This window comes from Hyperolius riggenbachi, chromosome 1 (genome assembly GCF_040937935.1).
Source record: "Hyperolius riggenbachi isolate aHypRig1 chromosome 1, aHypRig1.pri, whole genome shotgun sequence".
Lineage (NCBI taxonomy): Eukaryota > Metazoa > Chordata > Amphibia > Anura > Hyperoliidae > Hyperolius > Hyperolius riggenbachi.
Genome location: NC_090646.1, coordinates 303,996,327 through 304,011,326, shown reverse-complemented (window position 1 = coordinate 304,011,326; position 15,000 = coordinate 303,996,327). Strand labels below are relative to the sequence as shown.

The 15,000-nt window shown below is 44.4% G+C and overlaps 1 protein-coding gene across 4 annotated transcripts in view; it reads left to right on the top strand.

Moving 5' to 3' along the window:
• MFSD12 (major facilitator superfamily domain containing 12) overlaps positions 1-15,000 on the top strand; it is a 477,174-nt gene that overhangs the window by 167,419 nt on the left and 294,755 nt on the right. For all 4 annotated transcript variants that reach the window (XM_068271174.1, XM_068271172.1, XM_068271175.1 and 1 more), the window contains exons 4-5: positions 5,176-5,373; positions 5,463-5,555. In XM_068271174.1, the coding sequence (XP_068127275.1) occupies positions 5,176-5,373; positions 5,463-5,555 (291 nt within the window). The remainder of the gene's footprint in view (positions 1-5,175; positions 5,374-5,462; positions 5,556-15,000) is intronic.

The following is a 15,000-nucleotide window of genomic DNA, read 5'->3' as shown; positions in this document are numbered from 1 at the left end:
CAATCATTGAGATGTTTTTTAGCAAAATTGAGCCGAGCCTTAATGTTCTTTTTGCTTAAAAGTGGTTTGCACCTTGGATATCTGCCATGCAGGCCGTTTTTGCCCAGTGTCTTTCTTATGGTGGAGTCGTGAACACTGACCTTAATTGAGGCAAGTGAGGCCTGCAGTTCTTTAGATGTTGTCCTGGGGGCTTTTGTGGCCTCTCGGATGAGTTTTCTCTGCGCTCTTGGGGTAATTTTGGTCGGCCGGCCACTCCTGGGAAGGTTCATCACTGTTCCATGTTTTTGCCATTTGTGGATAATGGCTCTCACTGTGGTTCAATATACACAATAGAAAAAGAAGAACCGGCACTGCAGCTGCTATGGAAACGTGCAAAACAGACAAACGTTTGATGGCAGAAGGTAAGTATCGGGTATAGCTGTATGTTGCGTGCTCAGACTTGAAGAAATAGCAGATCATATGTAGCAGTAGGTAGAGGGATAGTCGGCACATGCAAGCTTAAGCAGCATAAAAAAGCTTTATTTTTCGGCTTCATGCAGATTGCAAAACAATTTAAAATGAGATAGGTCCTACCCGATACTTCAAATGGGTGAGGTGGGAGCAGTGGGGGCCGCCTTACGACCGTTTCGCTCTCCTGAGCGTCTTCAGAGGCAATGCGCACGCTGTCTCGCCGGCTCTCACCGTATTTTAAAGAAGGGAAACTTCCCATAGTGCATAGCGTGCGTGTCCCCGCCGTACGTCCGTTCTTCCGTGAGGTCTGTCGTCATCTGACGACTTCCACCCGGAAGCTTGGGCGCTCCATGCTGGCTGCAGCCACTTGCGCACACTGTGTGTGTCAGCATGATGGCAATGCAGCCACTAGAGCAAAGTAAAGGGAGCCTGCAAGTTTGTATCCATATATGCGTTTATTTCCGCATAAGGATGGATACATTCCTGCGAACATTAAAAACTCTGGAAAAAGAATAAAAATATGTTGATACATAGTGCAGTGGTTATAGTATCCCTGGGAATGGCATGGGTCTCCTACTATTACTATCTCAATTATTACATCTTTATTGATATATCGTAACTCACTGGTGGGCAGCAGGTTATTTTTTCAGGGCAATGGGACTATCATTCAAAGTGCTGAGTCTGATTTGTTTAGCACAACGATAAATATCTTAAAGGAGTATTCATTATTTTAAATTCCCTTTACTTTGAGCTATGATCCCATCTCACCCAACCATTCCTATTTGACTGGTCTGTCAATTATTAGGGACAAACAACAACACTACACATCCTAAAAACATAATGTAAATATAAAGGAGTGAACTACTCATTAGTTTGTGTGAACTGTCCAGAACATCTTTATGTCTTCTAGGGATCCAAAAAGCAGTCCATATCTATATGGTCATTCAGACCTAATGCTCCCATGGCGTCAGTTCTAATTATCCAACGGGATTCTTTCCTTAACAGGAGTTGTTCCCTGTTGCCTCCTCTAGATGGTAAATTTACTTGGTCTAATCCTACAAATCTTAAGCAATTGGGGTTACTCTGGTGGTCTAATCTTACATGTTCTATTAACCGCGGGGAGCCTTTACCTGAAGTTATTGATCTAACGTAATCTTGAATTCTTTCTTTTAATCTTCTTGTGGTCATGCCTATATAGAATCGATGGCATGGGCACCAAATGACATAAACCACATATCTTGTTTGGCAGGTGATTAGAGTTTTAAACTTTATATCTATTGGGCCTAGTTGTAGACGGGGGCATTGCTTCATAAGGGGGCAAACTGAACACCGACCACACTTATAATTCCCTTTAGGCTGCAGCTCTTCCAGCCAGTTTTTACCTTTTGGTGTTTTGTATTCATTATTTGTGATTTTATCCCCTATCGTGGGGGCTCGTTTAAATGAAATTAATGGTGGCCGCTTATATATCGCTCCTAATATGGGGTCTCTTTTAATAACTTTCCAGTTGTTTAGTATACTTTTTTTTAATCTCTTTGGACATGGGGGTGTATTCAAATGTAAATGTTGCTCTTTCTTCTTTAGTTATTTCATTTTTAGTATTCTTTTTTCTGTGTAGCAGGTCCTCCTTGGTGTATCTAGCTTTGTGTAGAGCTTGTTCTAATTCGTTCTCATTGTATCCTCTCCTTTCCAGATTGGTTTTCAATTCCTGTGCTTGTTGCTCAAAATCTTCTTCTTTCTTGTTGTTCCTTTTTAACCTTAAAAATTGGCCAAAAGGTAGAGACCTGAAGGTGTGCTCAGGGTGGTAGCTATGGCGGTGTAATAGAGAGTTGCCAGATATCATTTTTTTTGTAGCCCTTAGAGATTAATTTTCCCTCCTGAATATCTAGGATTAGATCTAGGTAGGGTACCTGTTTATTACTAAATTCATGGGTGAACTGCATATTATGCTTTCCACTATTTAGGTAGTTAAAAAACTCAATAAAGGCATCCTAGAGGAGGCAACAGGGAACAACTCCTGTTAAGGAAAGAATCCCGTTGCATAATTAGAACTGACGCCATGGGAGCATTAGGTCTGAATGACCATATAGATATGGCCTGCTTTTTGGATCCCTAGAAGACATAAAGATGTTCTGGACAGTTCACACAAACTAATGAGTAGTTCACTCCTTTATATTTACATTATGTCTTTAGGATGTGTAGTGTTGTTGTTTGTCCCTAATAATTGACAGACCAGTCAAATAGGAATGGTTGGGTGAGATGGGATCATAGCTCAAAGTAAAGGGAATTTAAAATAATTAATGCTCTTTTAAGATATTTATCGTTGTGCTAAACAAATCAGACTCAGCACTTTGAATGATAGTCCCATTGCCCTGAAAAAATAACCTGCTGCCCACCAGTGAGTTACGATATATCACTAAAGATGTAATAATTGAGATAGTAATAGTAGGAGACCCATGCCTTTCTCAGGGATACTATAACCACTGCACTATGTATCAACATATTTTTATTCTTTTTCCAGAGTTTTTAATGTTCGCAGGAATGTATCCATCCTTATGCGGAAATAAACGCATATATGGATACAAACTTGCAGGCTCCCTTTACTTTGCTGCCATCTAGTGGCTGCATTGCCATCATGCTGACACACACAGTGTGCGCAAGTGGCTGCAGCCAGCGTGGAGCGCCCAAGCTTCCGGGTGGAAGTCGTCAGATGACGACAGACCTCCCGGAAGAACGGACGTACGGCGGGGACACGCACGCTATGCACTATGGGAAGTTTCCCTTCTTTTAAATACGGTGAGAGCCGGCGAGACAGCGTGCGCATTGCCTCTGAAGACGCTCAGGAGAGCGAAACGGTCGTAAGGCGGCCCCCACTGCTCCCACCTCACCCCACAGCCATTTGAAGTATCGGGTAGGACCTATCTCATTTTAAATTGTTTTGCAATCTGCATGAAGCCGAAAAATAAAGCTTTTTTTTATGCTGCTTAAGCTTGCATGTGCCGACTATCCCTCTACCTACTGTCTCACTGTGGTTCGCTGGAGTTCCAAAGCTTTAGAAATGGCTTTATAACCTTTACCAGACTGATAGATCTCAATTACAGTACTTTTGTTCTCATTTGTTCATGAATTTCTTTGGATCTTGGCATGATTTCTAGCTTTTGAGGTGCTTTTGGTCTACTTCTCTGTGTCAGATAGCTCCTATTTAAGTGATTTCTACATTGAAACAGGTGTGGCAGTAATCAGGCCTGGGGGTGACTACGGAAATTGAACTCAGGTGTGATAAACCACAGTTAAGTTATTTTTTAACATGGAGGGCAATCACTTTTTCACAAAGGGCCATGTAGATTTGGAGAGGTTTTTCTCACTAAATAATAAAAACCATCATTTAAAACTGCATTTTGTGTTCAATTATGTTATCTTTGACTAATAGTTAACGGCTTTTGATGAGCAGAAACATTTAAGTGTGACAAACATGCAAAAGAATAAGGAATCAGGAAGGGGGCAAATAGTTTTTCACACCACTGTACAGTATTAAAAAAGTTGTTTTTTTCAATAGTTGTCCTTAAACCACCCTGGCGGTATTGACAAGCTCAGCTCGTCCAGAAAAAACTTGCTGAAAGCGGTATTGACGAGCTGAGCTCGTCAATACCGCCAGGGAGATTTCTTGTTTCTCTGCCCCGCCGGCTGCACTTTTCCCTCATCAGAGGGATTCCCCAGGATGGCTGGATGCCTGTCAGCACGCTGTGGGTAGCGATCTATGCTACCCACAGCATACTGAACTAGCATCCAGCCACCCTGGGATTCCCTGTGCAGCCTGCGGGGCAGAGAATGTGTGGGGCTGTGTAGGGATTCCCCTTCTGTGCCGGCGGGTTACTGGTGCGGGGATCCTCTCTGTGCGGGGGGGGGGGGGGGGGAGACAGAAGGGGGTGTTCCCGAGCGACCACGGCTATAGAGGGGGATATCCGCCCCCCTCCGCACACACAGAAGGACCCCCGGCATGCACAGAATGGGGATTCCCACCTCCCACAGATGGGATCCCCGCTGGCCACTACCAACCAGCACAGAAGGGGAGCCCCCTCACAGAAGGGACACCGGCCACAGTCAGAGGGCATCGGGGGCAAGGGGGGGGGGCAGAGGCACCCGCAAACCTGGCTCCCTATACATATGACTCCCTAGACCTGGCTGCACATCTGTCTGCTATACACCTGGCAAACATCTTGCTCCCTATATACCTGGCAAAACATCTGGCTGACTACCACTGGCTGCACATCTGGCTGGCTACACATCTGGCTTACTACGCCTGGCTGCACATCTGGCTAACTACACTTGCTGCACATCTGGCTAATACATCTGGGTCTTGGCATGCTGATCCCTCGTCGTGTACCTCTGATAGTATCCCCAGTGCCTTCTTCCATGTCCCTTGGCGGATTTTGCTTCTCCCTTGGCGATCACATGTCCCCCGTCGATCGGCGTTGATGGCACCAGTGTCACACAGCATCATCAAAATCTCGCAGCAAACACTTTTTTTTTTTATTTAATTCAATACAATAACCTGTAATGAATTCAATATTAAAAAAAATAATTGGTTGAAAATTATTGGAAATTGGCTACATTATATTCGAAATGAAATGTCTTCTTTTCATAAAATCATCCACCAATGAATTGGAACTTTTTTGATCTTTTTATATTCTTTGTATATTACTGCTAATCATTTTATCCCCCTAGACATTGACACTTATTGTGGTTGGCGTTGGAGCTTTATTCTCCCTATTATTCCACATTGGAACCAAGGAAAAACAGAATTTTCAACAGCTTACAGAAACAGAAGATGTAGATTACATTCAAGAGGAAAATATACATTCCAGCTTGCCAAAGTCTCTACTGTTATGGAAGCACTGGCTTCGTGAACCTTCCTTTTACCAGGTGATGTGTAGCAGTGATCTGCAGCTGGCTAGTGTCTGTTGAAAACCACTTTAATGTTCCAATGTATTCTTTCTTTTATTGTTTTTTAGGTAGCTGTTCTTTATATGTGTACACGACTTATAGTAAACCTGTCACAGACGTATATAGCTGTATTTCTGACTAGTTCGCTGCACCTTCCAAAGGTAAGCCATTTTTGTGTTTTCTGCACGCTCAGATTTTTAGATGTTTTGTTAATATTGTACTTAACCACTTCACCTCGAAGGGTTTTTCCCCTTAAAAAAACCAGAGCAATTTTAACCTGTCGGCGTTCCTTCCATTCACCTATAATTTTATTACTATTTATCACAAAGAAACAATCTATATCTTGTTTTTTTTCGCCACGGATTATGCTTTCTTTTGGGGGTACTTTTTGCTAAGAATTATTTTATTCTAACTCTGTTTTAACGGGAATAATACGATAAAAATTGATAAAATTCATTATTTCTCAGTTTTTGGCCATTATAGTTTTAAAATAAAACGTGCTACCGTAATAAAAACCCACACATTTTATTTGCCCATTTGTCCCGGTTATTGCAACGTTTAAAATTTTTCCCTAGTACAATGTATGGCGCCAATATTTTATTTGGAAATAAAGGTGCATTTTTTCAGTTTTGCGTCTCTCCCTAATTACAAGCCCATAATTTTATTAAGTAACTGTAGTATAGAGTCTTTATATACATATTCAAGTTCAGTCCCTAAGGTAACTATTTATGCATTTTATTTTTTATTTGTATTTTTTTTTTTTTTTTTTTAAATAAACATTTGGTAACTTTTTAGGGGAGTGTGGGAGGCCAGGGGTTAATTTAAAAAGGAAAAACGGGTAATTAGGGATCATTAAAGTGGATCCGAGACCAAGTTTTGAAGTCCCTGTTTTTGTGCCTTTTGGACATTTTTTAGGGCATTACACTTTATAATTGCCTATTTTTTTCTATATTATATAATAAAAACCTAATAAAAACAGAAAGCCACGCCCCCTCAGTTCCTCTAAACGCCACGGCGTTCTGTCCCAGGCTGCAGTCACTCATGGGACCTAATTATCGGGAGGAGGAGGCTTTGGCTAAGGAGGAGGCAGAGGTGGCAATTCAAGTCTGAAGGCTGCTGAACTCACGCGATAGTAGCGTGAGCAGCAGCATCTGTCAGAGGGTCACAGTGACAGCACATAAATCTGACCTGGAAGCTGGTAGAAGAAGTAGCGGTGGAAGCCAGCGTGTCCCTTACTTGTGCTGGCTATTCTGTTTGCAGACCTACAGATCAGCGCGACATGTGTATCAGAAGCTGCCCCTCCTCCCTTCCAGGAGATCAGCGTGGCGTAACTCCCCTGACTCAAGCGTGGAAGTTTTCTCTGTCTGCACTCTGATCCTGTAGCTCTGCCTCTGGTCTGTGCTCCTGGACTGCATGTCATGTGAGTTCACCCGACATGCAGGAAGACCAGAGCACAGAGGCAGAGTTACATGATCGGAATGCAGATAAGAGAAGTCTTCCACGCTGGAGTCAGGGGAGTTATTATGCTGCGCTGATCTGCTGAAATGAAGGAGAGGCAGCTTCTAAACATTGACACACACACACACACACACCAGGGGATGGATGGATCCTCATTCTAAAAAAAAAAGGGGGGGGGGGGGGGGCTGTCCTGGCAAAAGCACTGTGTGTAGTGCAGCCACGACCCCCTCTCTCCAGACTAGTAGTCACACATCCTCCTATCCTAGCTGCCGGGAGATATGAGCCCTGCAGGAGGGCTGCTATCTATGGGGACAACACTCTGAAGTGTCCTGTCACCTGGGCATGTATGAATAAATATAGAGCAGGCTGACAGGATCCCAGACCAAGTTTCGATGCCTCCTTTTTGTGCCTAGTCGACATATTTTTTTTAGGGCAATACACCCTCCAAATGCCTATTTTTTATATATATCACCTAATAAAAACAGAAAGCCAGCCTCCCCCCCCCCTTAGCTCCTCTAACGCTGAAGTAGCAGTGGGAGCCAGCATGGATCGTCACAGGATGGAGGACAGGAGCCCACTGCTGTCTGTCATTGGGGGGGGGGGGGGGGGTAAGCTGCACTGACGTTCACACAAGACAGCCCCAGCACACACTGAGCATGCACGGGATTTCGGAGGCAAGGGGAGGGAAGGAGGAGTGTAGGGGAGTGGAGTTTGCACAGTCTTAGGTGTGGAGATAAAGATAAGATTACCTGTGTAATGATTCCAAGCAGAAAATGGCAGCTCTCATTGTATAACAGGAAAAAAAATGTATTTACTGATGAAGCTGTTTGCAGCTAGTTTACTGTGTAAACCATCTAAACTTAACTAAACTAAATAAGGACAAGTTAGTTGTTATAGTTATTTTTTCACCTCGGATCCGCTTTAACTGAAAAAAAAAAGAAAACAGTCATGTAATATTACAATTTGGCCACAAGATGTCCTCAGTGCCTTCAGCTTACCATATTATTAGTATGGAAGCACTGCATGGGCGAGATTTATGAATTGCAGAGCCAACTGAATAGATGGCTGCGGCTGTTCACAGGGGGACTTAGAACAGTGAATGGGATTTGTTTTCCCATTTATTGATCTAGCGGCTAACTATCGGCGGTAATGAGCGGCGGTACCAAACGCGGGGTGGGCAGGGTAACCGGGGGGGGGAGGTGGGGAGGGTTCGGCACGGCGGGAGGGATGTAGTAGCTACACCCCTGCACAGAGTTGTGACATTTTGCAGGGGAGTAGTTACTTTTCCCAGGGGAGGGGAAGTGGTTAAATATGTTTCTTATTTACAGCCATCTCATTTAATTGGCATTAGAACACGCACACAAATACACAAATGTTTTCTCATGTGACATTACAGTGACAGTCTAATTTTCACCTCCAGGAAGCAAGAGAAAATCTGCTATCACAAAGTCTATATGTGCTCCTGTCAGCAAGGGGGGGCAGTCCTTTGCTCTACCATCTATTGAAGCCAGCACAGCCATGCAGACTGGTGTATACAGTGAGAGTTCAGCCTCATGCTATGTTGCACGGAAGCTTTGCCACTCCTCCTAATTAATGAAGCTTAATTCTGGGTAAAAACGTTACCATTTTCCCAGTACGTCTGCTCAGACAGCACCCCTAATGAGACTTGTCTCCCTCCGAGCAACGGACAGAAAGCTGCAAAAGATTAAAAATTTGCATAACAGGCGGACAATAGTATAAATAGGCATAGTCTCTCACTCTACCTTCAGTTCTAGTTTCCTGTCCGGACGTGAAGGAGGGAGAGGTCTCAGGGTTGCCATCTGGTCAGACGACTGGGGCTTGCTGCCTGGTCTCCTGCATAGTCCGCTCCAGGGGAGAGCGGTATGATGTGGCTGGCAGCATTGAGGAGGCTTCTCCCAGCAAGGCGGCAGATTTATGCGCGCAGACGCGCGCTCCAGGAACTTCCGCTCGGAGAAACCGGAAGTCGTCACGCGGAGGCGTCCCACGTGACCAGGAAGCGCTGCAGAGCAGTTAGCGGCAGGGGCCGCGGCGGGAGCAGCGCCAGCTGAACGGAGTGCATCATGTGATTGGGGTAATTATGCAAAATACTTTGCCGACGTGTTTTAAAAGCCACCTATTTCCTATTTCTCAGATGTTGGCTGAGATCATGGAGGACGCTGCAGGATCCTCTACTGCATTATCTGTGGAACCTGGCTCTGAATCCTCTCTGGCAAGTAGTCTGCGGGGCATACTGCTTAGCTATTGTCTAGTTGTTTGTTGGTGGTTTTTTGCAAGAGGATTATATAGCTAACCTAGGCTTGTTTGTTTGTATTGTAGCCTAAAAAGTCTGACAAAGTGGATAAATCGGGGTCACATTCCAGTCAAGACAAACGCTCAGACAGCAAAGTTGAAAAGAGATGTGCTATTTGCAATAATCGTGTATCCGCCAGCTCCTCTAGGAAATTATGCCAGTCCTGTACTGATAAAGTAGTAAAAAATGAGTCTCCTGCTGTGTTTAAAGACTTGATGGGGTGGATGAGAGCCGAGATGGCCACAGCTATTAAGGAAATAAAAGACTCTGCTATGGCTTCCTCCTCTGCAGCCGATGCTGCTGCCTTATCTGTCACTCTGCCTCTAATTAATCCGGTTGCTAGTATTGTCTCTGATGCACCTCCTGCCTCTCTCCCACCAGTCTCCCCAGCAGGCTCTCTTGTTAATTTACCTCTCTCTATCGGTTCTAAGAGGAAAAGAACTGCTGAGGATGTAATTAAATCCGATTTATCGGAGGGGGAGATTTCTTCTCTTGAACAAATTTCAGAAGAGGAAATTGGGGAAAAAGGAGATAAGTCCCAGAAATTTGCCTTCTCCCCAGAGCTGATGAAAGACTTTATTTCTGCCTTACATAGCACCATGGGTATTAAAACTAAGCAGAGATCCTTGACACCCCTCGACCAGATGTACGAGAGTTTGGCGGACCCCCAGTCACATTTCATTCCTGTCCATTCCTCTCTCAAGTCTATGATTGAGAAGGAATGGGACACGCCTGAGAAGAGGGCCTTTTGGCCACGTTCTATGTCCAAACGTTATCCTTTCAGTCCCGAAGATTCGGGGTTTTGGGGTCCTCCGCCAAAGCTTGACCCATCATTGTCCAGGGTGTCAAGGAAGACTGACCTATTATTTGAAGATTTTGGGAATCTTAAAGATCCCATCGATAAAAAGATGGACAACATCCTACGTAGAGCCTGGGAGTCTTCCTCTCTGACCTTCAAGCCTGCAGTTGCATCCACAGCTGTGGGTAGATCAATGAAAACATGGCTTTTAGAGATGCAGGCCAAGATTGCTTCAGGCGTACCTAGGGAGGAGATACTCAAAGATTTCCCCAACTTATTTAATGCAGCTGATTACCTTACTGATGCCGCTGATGACTCTGTTAAGCTAACAGCAAGAACCACTGCACTAGTGAACTCTGCCAGAAGGGGAGTTTGGGTTAAAACTTGGGGAGGCGACAACTCATCTAAGTCAAAACTCTGCGGCATTCCTTGTGAAGGGGGCCTTCTGTTTGGTTCTAAGCTGGATGAGACCTTAGACAGAACAGCTGACACAAAAAAGAACTTTCCCACTAAGAGGAGATCTTTCCAGTTTAAACGGCCCTTTCGCGGGCCATCAAAGCCAGAAAGTAACGAAAGAACAAACACAAAAAGGAGATGGGCCCCTTATAGGAGCCAGAGGAATAAGCCCAACAACCCCCCGGTTAGTAGGTCAAGTAAACAATGACATCAGGCTCCCAGTGGGAGGAAGACTATCCCACTTTTTCGAAACATGGCAGCTCCACATGACAAATCCATGGCTTCTACAAGTTGTATTAGAAGGGTACAGAATAGAATTCAATGTCACGCCCCCTCAGAGATTTCTTCTCACTCCCTTACCTTCAAGCAAACTAAAACAGCTCGCCCTCCAGAACGAAGTAAAATCTCTACTCCTCAAGAGGGTAGTCAGGGAGGTTCCCTCATGTCAGAGAGGCTAGGGGTACTATTCGCCAGTATTTCTGGTCAAGAAAGCTCAAGGGGACTTTCGCTTCATTATCAATCTGAAAGGTCTAAACAAGTCAGTAACATACAGAGGGTTCAGGATGGACAACATTCTGTCTGTGATTCGTCTCTTACAGAAGGACTGCTTCCTTGCATCCCTGGACCTGAAAGATGCTTACCTGCACATTCCTATCCACCTGTCTTCACAGCAATTCCTCAGATTTGCAGTTCTGCTGGACGGAGAGGTAAGACACTTTCAATTTAATGCTCTCCCCTTCGGGCTATCCTCAGCACCATGGTTGTTTACTAAGGTCATGGCGGAGGTACTTGCAGTCTTAAGAATGGATTCAATTAATATCATAGCCTATCTGGATGACTTACTGATTTGGGGTTCATCTGCAAGCTTAGTGAGTTCCCATATCGACTCATGCATAGCCTTCCTTCAGTCATTAGGGTGGCTGGTAAATTGGGGAAAGTCCTCCTTATCTCCCTGTCAGAACATGGAATATCTAGGGTTCAATGTTGATACTTTGAATGAAAGAGTTTTTCTCTCCGATAGGAAGATCTCTTCCATACTTAATGCTGTTCTCTCTTTTCAGACATCAAGAAGCATCTCACTGAGAAAGGCAATGTCAATATTGGGACTATTAACAGCATCGTTCCCTGCGGTACAGTAGGGACAGTTTCATTCGAGAAGTTTACAGTTATGGATTTTAAGAAGTTGGAACAGGAAGTCAACTTCCCTGGACAAGAGGGTGATGATCCCACACGATGTCAGTGTCGTTGCTATGGTGGCAGATTCGAGACCATCTGTCAAGGGGGCGTCTCTGGCAGTATCCAAATCAGACGATTATAACTACGGATGCCAGTGCGTGGGGATGGGGAGCCCACCTGGATCTTCTTCCAGCCCAAGGTCGTTGGTCAACCAAGCTGAGGTCTCGCTCTTCAAACAGCAGAGAACTGGAAGCAGTATGGCAGGCCTTACAGTCCTTCAGCAGCCACATCAGGGGCCAGCATATTCTGATAAGATCAGACAACAGCAGTGTGGTGGCATATATAAATCGCCAAGGAGGGACAAGGAGTCAGCTCTTGTGGCGCCAGTCATCTCGAATACTAAACTGGGCAGAAGCAAACCTGGATTCCCTAAGCGCCAGTCATTTAAAAGGAACCTCGAACCAGCTGGCCGACTTCTTGAGCAGAAGGACCCTGGACCAGAACGAGTGGACTCTCAAGCAGGAGGTTCTTCAACAGATTACGGACTTATGGGGGTGTCCGGAGGTAGATTTATTCGCCAGGAGAGTAAATACGAAGTATCAGAAGTTTTGTTCGCTCCATCCGCGAGACAGGCCTTGGGCGATAGATGCCTTCTCCATGGACTGGGGTCACCATCTGATGTATGCATTCCCCCCATTGCCTCTCATACCCAGGGTCTTGAACAAGATCATACGGGACCATGCTCGAGTGATATTGATAGCACCATTTTGGCCAAAAAGACCCTGGTTCACGTTACTACAGACTTTAAAGTGAACCTTAAGTGTACAAAAAAAATTGAGTTTTACTCACCTGGGGCTTACCTCAGCCCCCTGCAGCTGATCGGTGCCTATGCGGACATGCCTATGCCTATGCCTATGTGGTCATATGTCCGCATACGGGTGCCTATGCGGACATATGGCCGCATAGGGGTGCTATTTTGGCTGGGAACGCGTAGTATCAGCCGCATTCCCCAGCCTGACGGGTCCTGACGGCGAAACTGGAAGTGGCCGCCAGCGGGACCCGGAGCATCAGAGCGACTCGTCGTGGGCACCGATCAGCTGCAGGGGGCTGAGGTAAGCCCCAGGTGAGTAAAACTCAATTTTTTTTTGTACACTTAAGGTTCACTTCAACGATATCTCAGCCCATCATTCTCCCTTTCCTCCCGGATCTTCTGTCTCAGGGACCTGTATTTCACCAAAATCTACGTCTACTTCATCTTACAGCATGGAACCTGAGTGGAGTTTGTTGAAGGCAAAGGGACTTTCTGATGAGTTAACGGAAACTCTAATCCAGAGTAGGAAAAAGGTGACTCGTCAGATTTATCAAAAAGCCTGGAGAGTGTTTAATGAATGGTGCAATAAGAAATCTATGCTCAACAACTCTGTCACATCTGTCCTGGAGTTTCTACATGATGGTTTCCTGAAGGGACTCAGTATAAGCACCCTTAAAGTACAAACTTCTGCTTTGTCTGTATTTCTGGAGAGGATCCTGGCTCACGAGGAATTAGTGATTCGTTTCTTTGAAGCTTTAAAGAGAGTTAAGCCTACTATGAAGTCTAGAGTACCTACTTGGGACTTGAATACAGTCCTTCAGGGACTTTGCAAAGCTCCGTTTGAGCCCTTAGAACAGGCATCCGACAAGATGGTAACCTTTAAGACTGCGTTTCTTTCAGCCATCACTACTGCTAGACGACTGGGGGAATTACAAGCTCTTTCTATTAAGGAACCATACTGTGTGATATCTGATGATCGAGTCACATTGCGTTTGGACATTGCCTTCCTTCCCAAGGTTGTATCAGCATTTCATAAATCTCAGGAGCTGTATATTCCTTCCTTTTGTGCTAATTCAGCTAAGGAGAAGGAGTTGCATCACTTGGATGTGAGGAGGTGTTTGCTTTATTACCTGGAAAGAACTAAATCATGGAGACAGACTGAGGCAATGTTTGTCATCTTTTCCGGAAAATCTAAAGGAAAAAGAGCATCTAAGACCACTCTGGCCAGGTGGATAAAGCAGGCTATTGCTACAGCTTATCAGATTCAGGGCAAACAGCTATCCTCTCCAGTGAAAGCACATTCAACGCGAGCGGTTTCAACTTCATGGGCAGAGAGGGCTGGAGCATCCATCGAGCAGATATGCAGGGCAGCAACCTGGTCCAGCCAGAATACGTTTATAATGCACTATAGACTTAATGTGTTAGCTAACGCTGATTTGTCTTTTGGCAGAAAAGTTCTGCAGGCTGTGGTCCCTCCCTAAACATATGTATCGTGTATATCGTCTCATTAGGGGTGCTGTCTGAGCAGACGTACTGGGAAAGACCAACATTACTTACGGTAACGTCTTTTCCAGTAGTCGCGAAGACAGCACCCCTACAACCCACCCTGGGTACAAAAAAAAGAAAAAAAAAAAAAAGAAAGAGAATATATATATATATTAAAAGTATTAAGCATCATTTGGTGTCCGTGTCGTTTGTATAGAACTGAAGGTAGAGTGAGAGACTATGCCTATTTATACTATTGTCCGCCTGTTATGCAAATTTTTAATCTTTTGCAGCTTCCTGTCCGTTGCTCGGAGGGAGACAAGTCTTATTAGGGGTGCTGTCTTCGCGACTACTGGAAAAGACGTTACCGTAAGTAATGTTGGTCTTCAGATCGACTGATCTATTAGATAATTTCCCACCAGTCCGATCGGATACCAATCTATTTTGGCTATTTATCAATGCAAAATCGATCGGAAACAATTTGGACGTCTCCACACAATACAATTTCTTATCAGATCACTAGTAGATCTGATGGAAAATTGTACTGTGTGTATGAGTATTAATACTGACAGAGATCCAACTTCTTGAGTAGGATGGAATGGTGGAATTATCTATCCAAAGCAATTAAGTAAAATATTTTTTTTCAAGCTATTTCCCATCCACCAGAGAGGCGATCATTCAAGAATAAAACCCGGGAATTTGTTTAAAGCGGACTATAACCCTGCATTTGAACTTTGCTCTAAAACATTATTTACAGTATATTATATGCAACTAGCATTTTTTTTTTACTAGACCAGCATTGGGAGGGTTACACAGGGCTTTAAAGTTCCTGGAGATTTCTGCAGATGCATCCGAAGCTGACATAGATACATTTTGTTTACATAAATGTATCTGTGTTGAATGTGACTCACTCTCTCTCACTGAGAAGGAGCAGGAGGACAGCCAAAGAGTGTGTAACATTTCTCAATAGATACATATAACTAAATAGAATGTAACAATCTGAACTTCTGCATATCTCTCCACTGAACTTTAAACCTCTGTGTTTAACCCTTCCAATGCTGGTCTAGTAAAAAAAATGCCTTTTGCATATAATGTGCTGTAAATAATGTT